Source organism: Mytilus edulis, unplaced genomic scaffold (assembly GCF_963676685.1).
Source record: "Mytilus edulis unplaced genomic scaffold, xbMytEdul2.2 SCAFFOLD_1596, whole genome shotgun sequence".
Lineage (NCBI taxonomy): Eukaryota > Metazoa > Mollusca > Bivalvia > Mytilida > Mytilidae > Mytilus > Mytilus edulis.
The window spans coordinates 1-9,753 of record NW_027268068.1 but is presented as its reverse complement, the minus strand read 5'-3'; the positions used below and the strand labels follow the sequence as shown (position 1 = coordinate 9,753).

Sequence of the window (9,753 nt, the reverse complement as noted above, 5' to 3'; positions counted from 1 at the left end):
ATGACAGTATGTAAGTATAACTTATCTTTTGTTTTATGCTTTATTGTTATGTTTTGTTCTCGATGCCGATTTCGTGAAATTCTGTATATGTATACATACATTGACTGGAAGATATTAATGTCTAGTTTGTACTTATCGAATGACAAAAGAATGATATACTAGAAACTAGCACTAATATATTTTTTTTCAAGAAACTTAAGGAAAGCATAACAATTGAGATGACGTTGATTTGTGCTATATCATAAACACACACAAAAAAGACGATATCAACTTTTGATTATTCACGAATATCAATATCGATATCTGAAGACTGGTTTTTACTTCCAAAATGTAATCAAAATATGCACGAATCTTTTTCATCAAGACATGGAAAAATTAAAATGTTTTTTCTTATATTATTTATTGTTTTATTTAGGACGAAGATTTACCAGCGGATGCCTATGTTGTTGTGTTTTCCGTCCACGATAGCGATTCTTTCTCAATAGCAGAGGGTTTTCTACAATATCTACGTAATGAACTCTATAGTGATAGACCAATAATATTAGTTGCCAACAAAATCGATTTAGTCAGGAAACGAAAAGTTACCAAAGAACGTAAGATATTCTGTCATGAATGTGGCTACACTTTATTTATTATTTTTTATTTCATTCTGTATAAATGAAATTATTTGGAAATATGTTTATTTAAAATTTACTATGTATATATTGCAAAATATTTAACAAAGTCCAATTAAACAGTTGTTTTTTTCGTTAATAATTTTGTACATATATGAGTCATTTAGTTTCTCTTTTGAACAGTTGTTATTTTAAGAGTTTTAATAGCTATCCATGCGGACTTGATTTTGCTCATTGTTGGAGGTCATACGGTAATCTATGGTAGTTAATTTCGGTGTCATTTAGTACCTATGGGAGCGTGGTCTCATTAACAATCAAACTTCATCTTCTTTTTTTTTGAATATATTACGACAGAGGTTTATGAGTCTGTTTATACGCATAATGTTTTAACTATGTATTATTATTTTTTCAGAAGCACACAAGCTTGCAAAAGAATTTGAATGTAAATACATCGAAACATCACCTGTGTTAAACCACAAAGTTGACGAACTACTAGTTGGATTGTTAAAACAAATTAAACTGAAGCTTAATCCAGGGGCCATCCATCAAGCAGCTATTTTGACACAAGTCACAGGAAAAAAGCACTCTCTACTTAAACATGTTAAAGGAGCAAAAAGACTGTTCAGTAAAATCGTAAGACGTTCATCAAATCCGTTATCACAATGTGAAAATCTATTTAACCTATGATTTTGTTGCATATTCAATTGAATTATATGAACATTATACAAGTAAAATTGTAGTTTGCAGGAACACAAACGTAAACGAACATACTTAAAACACATATAATTAAACCATCAATTTCATATTCATATGCAAATAGTTTTGAAAATATTATGTTAAGATTTGTGGTTAAGGAATGTAAAACAAAAAAAAAAACCAAAAATGTTAAGTGAAAGTGCCATATTTTCAGTTTTTTTGTAGACATATTGGTCAGGTATTTAGCCCTTGATTGAGCATACTTTGATAGGACTGGAACTGTTGTATTTCTTATTTTATCTGATCTCAAGTGTTAAATGCATAACTTTTGAAATGGCTGATATATAATTACTTTCCTTAAATATCTTTTTGCGATTTGTATATATGCAACCAACTATGGCAATTGTATTGCGTTATTGTTTAATGTTTAACCATGAATTGTTTTTTTTATGAAATACTGTTAAACTTTTATATTGTTACGAATGAAAATATTAAAAAATAAATGAAAAACAAACTAGAAGATGAGAATGTTTTATTTTCAAAAAGATTATGATATACCTTAGTTCCCGGATGTGATTTCCCGAATTATACTTATTACTGGCTTACTTATATGAGCGACACGACTGTGCCATATGTGGAGCAGGAGCTGAGTACCCGTCCTGAGTCTGTTGGGCTTTTTTTTTGCCATGGCGTTGTTGTTTTTTACTTATACGTTTGAATGGACCTCTGGTACCTTTCATCCACTTTAATTTATACGAAACGTGCATCTGGTGTACGTTTTATATACGCCTGGTATCTAGGGATCCATTTAATAAAAATATGAGTACAAACTCTACAATAACTATCAAAGACTATGAAACTAACGGACTTTGATATATGTTTTGTTGTTTAATACGTTATGTTGCTTCGTTTAGCGTGTGGAACTGAACCTTACAATCATAGAGATCGTTTGATATTACTATGGCGAATTGTGTACTCTCATCTCCGTATAAGGAAGATTAAAAACGTGGCCATTTAATATCACAACAGTATTTTTTACCAAACATAAAGATATGATTTATCATAACGACTAAAAATGTTCAGGACTAGTAAACCTTCAACATATGTGTCAACTGAACTTGTAAAATTCATCAAAACTCATTGAAAAATTAAGGTGGCGGCAGACCCAGGTTAAGAGAAACAACTCTTAAAATCAGCAGTTCGTTTTGTCAGTAATTTTTATATAATATTGTCATAATAATTTGTTTTCCAATTCACTATAAATAAATATGTTTTAACTAAAGTAAACTAAAACAAGTCACCCTTTGAAACTCGGAAGCATGTTGTATTCAGCTGATCAATAATAAAACACCACACATCCTTCGTTTACGAACTTATATATTATCCTTAAAGATCCAATTTTTTTTAGTTCCTTATGATTATGTCCCTTAGTTTGATGTTTGGTCAGAAGTCTTCAAAGTTATTATGTGACCTTCATCAAACTGCATTGCTCAACGTATAGACAATAGGAACTTAACATATGAATTAATGATATAAAACATGATCAGTTTTTACAAACAAGTATACGTTAAAGAATGATTGTAATTTTCTTTCTTATAATTTGCGATAAGGAGTTCTTCTAACAAAAAAAAGGTATGATTTCAATTGACACAGGATCAACTCTGTTGGTTTTTTTTTCACGTTCAAACATTTTGCTATTAAGCAGCGTATTTCGGCATATTGTTTAATTCGAAAAACCTAATTAACATTGGCCTACATTGGCCACCAATTCAGGCATTGTCTCTTTTTATTCCATCTCCGGTTATGGTGTAAATAGAAGACCTTACGGTTTAAACTATACTCCTATTGAAAATATTGGAAATTATCATACTTTATGCTATAACTTGAGAACTATCATGCATATGCTGTAATGATTCAGACGAGCGTTTAATCTAAATAAGACAAATTAACAAAACTTTCTAGGACCACATGCCTTAAACGCTTATTGATTTTACCAGTTAAACATTTATTGTCGCATTGTAAGCTAAGAATGATTTATATACGAATAATAATTTCAATTGTCAAGGACAACACTTATTTAGTTGATAGATATATACATATAAAAACATTGTGTATATATAATATGAAAATAAGGAGTTGTTGTAGGATTGTTATTGAGACAAATATTCACCAAGGACATAACATGCATAAAAAAGGGGGGGGGCGTGAATACTCGTTTAAGTAAGCGTAGGCCATATTTTGCTATAATTTATTAAAATTTTAGATGGCATGTGTCGAAAAAAAGGACAAACTACATACACCTCTTGCAATAGTTCGTATGGGAGAGAGTGAACAAAGAACACAGTTTGTGAAGTCCTTTACATGGTCAGTTTGTTATCTGCACCTATTTCAACCTAAATTATAAAGGTTGTTTACACCCTGTGTGTCTAATCAAATGTTTGTGCAGCTATTGGTATTTCTTATCACGTCTTTTGTAATGATTGAACATTAGAAAATATTTTAGTACATTCATTAACTTTCACATAATCAAGGACGCATGTCAATTAATTTAAAGCGAACCATTAAGGGTACATTCAAAATACAAATTTAGACGAAAAAACGAAATCCTAACAAAGATTAAGAGACAATTGACCCTTTCTGTCCGGGGGATTTTCTGATTTTTGTTGAATATAACACCTAAGAGCAAATCTGTGTGGGTAATATGCTAAATCTTTTCACATTTCGGCAAGCGCAGGTATAAATAAACTTTTCGATCGTCATGACAAACACAATATCCAAGCGGTGCAAAATAATTTACATAAATTCCATATTTTGAAAGGACAGCTGAAATCATTTATGTTATTTTGAAATTGATAGTTTATATGATAATGACTGCGTCATTTGTTGACTTGTTTTTGTCCTCTAATATCACATCGTGATAATACATAACTTTTAATATTTTGTCATTGCAATTTACTCGAATAAAGATCGTTGGAAATGACTTGAAGTGAGAAGATTAAATATTATCAGAAGCACCGAATGAATTGAAAAAAAGGAGCAAGTTAATGAAATCATACAAAATCAAACAATCTGTTACACCAACAAACAAAACTAACGGAAACAAAACTGTCCTATACATTTGAGAATGGAAAATGGGAATGTGTCAAAGAGACAACAAACCCCACGAAAGAGCAGAAAATAGTCGAAAGCCTCCAAGGGGTGTTTAATACAGCGAGAAAATCCCCCCACCTTGAGACGTGCTTCAGCTGACCCATAAAAAAAATTATTTACTAGTTTATTAGTAATAGACCTCATAATAAACTCTTAAAAAATGAAAAAAAAAATTAAACAATACTGAAAAGGCCAGAGCCTCCTGACTTGTGAACAGCTAGTTGTCGAGATGCACTGTACATGTATACATGTTTATCGGTAATGTGTTGCAAAATACCAGATGAACATTCAAACTCATAGATAAAAAACGCCGTGGCTAAAAAAGAAAAGACAAACAGACACACAATTGTGCACAAATACAACATAGAAAAATTAACACTAAACAACATGAACCCCACCAAAATTTGGAGGTGATAGCAGGTGTTCCAAAAGGGAGGACGATCCTGTACATCATGTTGCAACCACCATTAAATGAAACTTAGTTTTAATTTGAAAATACCCTGTGGTGCCAAATACAAGTTATACACTTATTATTTTGTATAAATTTATTTTACTAAAATATACGATAAAGAAATTGACATCATATATTTCAATGGTTGTTTGTTTCGTATAAACAACATTTATCAGTTGCCCATACGATGTCAGAATTCGGTAATTTATAAGAATTGATATCGAGAGAGATGTTTTACATTACACCAATATTCAGGATGAAGATATTTAAATCATCTACTACACAACAAATATATAAACTGGTATATGTAATTTTATGTTCACCAAGAATTAAAAAAAAAAAAACATTCACAGCATTAAAGGACTACTACTTATAGTTATAAGTGAAGACACTAACATAATTGTCCAAAATCCTTGTAAGACAAGTTTTGTTTCACGAAATGAACGTCAATAATCTGAAATCATAATAAACGTTCTCTGCATAATCGGATTAACATTTTGAATGCCACATGCGAACGGCTTTAAATTATATCTAAAAATGTCCTGATAAAGATCGTTGAACTGAACATGAAGAGGTCAACTTCCTTCATTTTATGTTCATCATAGTTTTGTATAAAACATTCGAAATTGTAAACACATAGATCAAAGGAAGAAGGATGCAACGTTTCTTCTTAACAAAAAACATCGTGTTTTATAAGTTATAGTCTAGCTCGACATTATGTCAGTGACCTGTTTTGAATTAATTCAAACAAAGTAAGCTGCATATGAATTTTAAAGTTCACTCACTTATCTTCCCACAAGTTAATGCAATTGTTAATAGATATAGGAAGATGTGGTATGAGTGCCAATGAGACAGTTCTCAATCAAAAAAACAATTTATAAATGTAAACCATTAAAGGTCAATGTACGACCTTCAACACGGAGCCTTGGCACACACGGAACAGCAAGCTATAAAGGGCCCAAAAAATTAGTAATGTAAAACCTTTCAAACGGGCAAACCAACATATATGACCGATTTTATATGTGCTTTCGTTTAACGCAATGTAATTCAACCCAAAATTTATTGAACAATGATGCAATTGTAAGATTCTCAAAACGCCGGCAAAAAGAGTATATATCTTCTTCTTTATTAATATTAAAGTTTTTTTTTTGCTAGATAAGATATCACCATCGATTTTAAGTATCAAGTATCAATTTTCTGCGTTCAGCCATTTTGTCATCTTCTCCGATTCGAAACCACGATATGTCTATAAACCACCAAAAGGACCAAAACTATAGTAACCTAATGTAGTCGTAATTGCGTGTCGATATCTTGTCATTCGCACGGTTATTTTATCCGACTAACTAACTTAATACGGAAAATATTATTTTTAAATTACCATGATCTGTCGTTTTTAAACTGTTTTTATGGAAATTTGTTAAAAAGTCAAAGTTCAAATTCATTAATGATCATAAATAAGTGTTCCGTAAAAATTATTTTCGAAAATCTAATTTGTTCATTATTCTATTATGTAATAAAATGATTTAAAAAAATTGGACCTTCCCTTATTTGATCACCAGCATTGCTAAAGGTATCACTCCCAAATGTATTGTGAGGTGAAACGCCCAGGTATTCAAATGATTTCCTGTTTGGCTTGCAAGTTCATGCATCGTTTCACATCTGAGGGAATTGATCAGCCGATAACTAATAACTTTCTATCTTGAACTATCAGGTTTATAATAGACATCTCTGTCTTGTGAGTCCGATAGTGATATACTTGTCATTACTAAACACATACGCTTGCTTATAAATAACATTTCTGGGGTAAAGAATATTATTTACAAAAATCTAAATAATTCCCAAAAAAATAAAAATTGATAAAATGAAAATATATTTACATATTTTTTCCAAGGGTAAATTTGGGAAAATGTAAGTATATACTTGTTTTCAATAGTGACAGTTTGAATCATACCAGACATATTGATTTTAAAAATGCACGCACTTGTCGATCATTCGTTTATACACCTGGATAGAAAGTTACGGAACTATAGCGCAATTTAAAACATACACATATATACATTGAACAATACATTGTGTTTAAATTGTGGTAACAGTGTTGTAAATAGACAAGTCAACGTATGCCAACATCATGTAATCATCGGATGTCGATGAACTATTGTATACCAAAAGAAGAAGAAGAGAACCAATTTGATTTAAATACAGGTCGATCTCTAACTTGCTATGGTTCATCGAAGTTACGGACATAGTAAAAACAGATTTATATTTCAATTAGATTGTTCTCGAACAAAGGAAGAAATTCGTCATCATCATAATTGTTGGGTATAATGGATAATAATGTGAACATGGTCCTGAAAGTGTTTTATATCAAATTTCCTGATCCGACATGTATGTAATATATATGTCACTGGACGCGGTACGTACACTTATGATCCCCAAGGGATGTGATTTTTTTCCCAGGAAAACTATTGAGTATCAAAGTTTCAAATTAATTTCGGGATTTCGTTTCTTTCTTGGTATTCAATAACAGGAATTTAAAGAAAAAACTGCTTGTCCGCTTTAAGGGTATGCTTGCCAGTTAAAAAGGACTTATTATTCTGTACAAAAATAGGGAAAGGTGACATTAAATTGGTTCTGTCTTTTTTAAACATGGTTGGTCAAAAAGCTAAAGTAATGTACGTTGTGAGACGAAGACTATTTTGATAAGGACAGTCCCGTTTTGATTATGTATAAATTTTGATGATGTTTTTCACCGTGAAAAGAATATTTGTTCGTAATTTTTCGATTCCATTTCAAAAAGATTTTTGAATTTTCGGTCAATTTTTTAAACATTCTTTTTTTCCGACTAGCTGAAGGGTTAAATTCAGTAAAAAATCTCCAATTGACTTTAATGCTAATCGATGTAAGGAAATAAATTTATACCTGATTTACCTTTAGAAATTAGAAACTTTCATATATCATTCATGAAAGTACAAATGTAGCCATATCTTTTGCAAATATAAAAACATAGGGTCATGCGGGATTTTTGGGCATTCACATGACCTTGTTTACAAACAATGTAGATTCCCACTGAATTCCTATACTGACCCTCATTACTTTTCAACCCGGTAGGAAACAAATTAGTACATTCAGCATTTTTTTTCAACTCTATTTTTGATCCATCTACTAAAAAATATTTATTACAAACATTATATACCAATCAGAAGAGCACAAGACTCCAGTTTTATACAGAAAGCTCTCCCCCAAATGGGCGGTCCCTGATGACGTATATTTATTTACTGAATTTACCCCTATAGTATTTATGCGTTGTGAAATTAAAAATACTTTTATGAGAACATTAATTCCTGAATATGCAAATAAAGATCGTTTTGGATGGACCAAATTCTATTATTACAATTAGTAATGATCTGTTTCAAATATTCAAGGTTACCGATTCTAATTTTAAATAGCACAATTTTTAGTTCATACACCTGTGTTCAGAAGGCTATTTATATTTATAAATTTATTCAATTAAATTAATTCAGTATAAATAATTCATTTATAAGTGAGCTAACGCACAATATAAAAATATACAACCACTATGCAGTTATTGTTCGACCTTATTACTCCACTATTTTTTTTTATTATTCTTTTTTTACATTTTCTGTGTCTTAAACCATCACTCCCGTTTATCATTCATACGGAATGTCGTCACACCTGGAACGGTAAACCGTGACGGCTAGAATTCACTGAATGAGGATAAAAAATTTATAATTACAGAATGCTAAATCTTTTAATTACCTAGAGTTTAACCATTCAACATTTACTAAGTGTCATATAACAACATGAACAATACACATTGCATTTCCACAAAGTAATATTTGCTGGACTGTAGCATGTCAATACAAACAAGTTTTTTAATACACTGTCGATCATGTCAGTTTTACGTGTTTGTTTAAAGTTTTTGTCGGGAAAAAATCATAAAAATTATTTATTGTATGGTTTACTTGTATTACTAAAGTTCGTATAAAAAATCGTTAAAACATAAATCCTACAATCTAATTTTAAAAGTTGCATGGCTATCACTAATTTTTAGTTGGTTAATAGCTACACCAAAAGTCGTCGATGCGCTTTAAATCGCTTTAAATGAGATTAATTTCACTCCCGGCATGCAAAAAGACTTAAACTACGTCACCTAAGTCAAGAAGTTTGAATAAATAAAATTGATAATTTAATTTTCTTCTTGTTTACTTTTCATATCAAAATAAAATTTGGTGAATATGTTTTTTTTAGGTTATAATGAACATAATAAGATGATAAGTAAAAAATCGCGAATGTTCCCTTTAATTAGTGGTATCAAGAAATGCTACAATTGGTCATTGTCCAATAATTTCACAGTTAATATAGTGCGAATATCAAATTCGAATACCGACGATTGTATTTAACAAGTAAATCCGTCATCCAATGTTTAATGATTATCGTAGTTTGACTGTTTGAAATCAGCGCTAAAATTGCTCAGTTTGTTCAAGGTCTCGTCACTTTTAAATATATTTGATAAGATATAGAAAATTATCATGTTTATCAATAATGCTATATGATTATCGTGCTTTAACAGTTTGAAATTAGCGCTAACAATAACAGTTTTTACACGATGTACTGTTAACAGATATAAATATTTTTTTCTAAACAGAAATTTAAACCCACGCTTTAAAAGGTTATATTTCAGAAGATTATTTATTTTCTTTTAGAAAAACGTAGAAATAAAAAAAACACTGCTTTAGTCTAACGGATAATCATGAAAAAAAGATACCTAAGTAAAACCGACAATATATTGCAAAAAAATTTCAAGATGCAACGTAGACAAAC

The 9,753-nt window shown here is 30.5% G+C and overlaps 1 protein-coding gene across 1 annotated transcript; it reads left to right on the top strand.

Annotated features, from left to right (window-relative positions):
- LOC139506742 (GTP-binding protein RAD-like) lies at positions 1 to 1,375 on the top strand. The gene is made up of 3 exons (XM_071295529.1): positions 1 to 6; positions 416 to 593; positions 1,027 to 1,375. The coding sequence occupies exons 1-3, from the start codon at positions 1 to 3 to the stop codon at positions 1,299 to 1,301; spliced, it is 459 nt and encodes a 152-aa protein (XP_071151630.1). The 3' UTR covers positions 1,302 to 1,375.
- Positions 1,376 to 9,753: the final 8,378 nt, after the last annotated feature.

Coding starts and splice junctions, on each gene's coding strand:
- LOC139506742 (XM_071295529.1), top strand. Junction 594..1,026: donor ACGAAAAGTTACCAAAGAAC/GTAAGATATTCT, acceptor TTATTTTTTCAG/AAGCACACAAGCTTGCAAAA.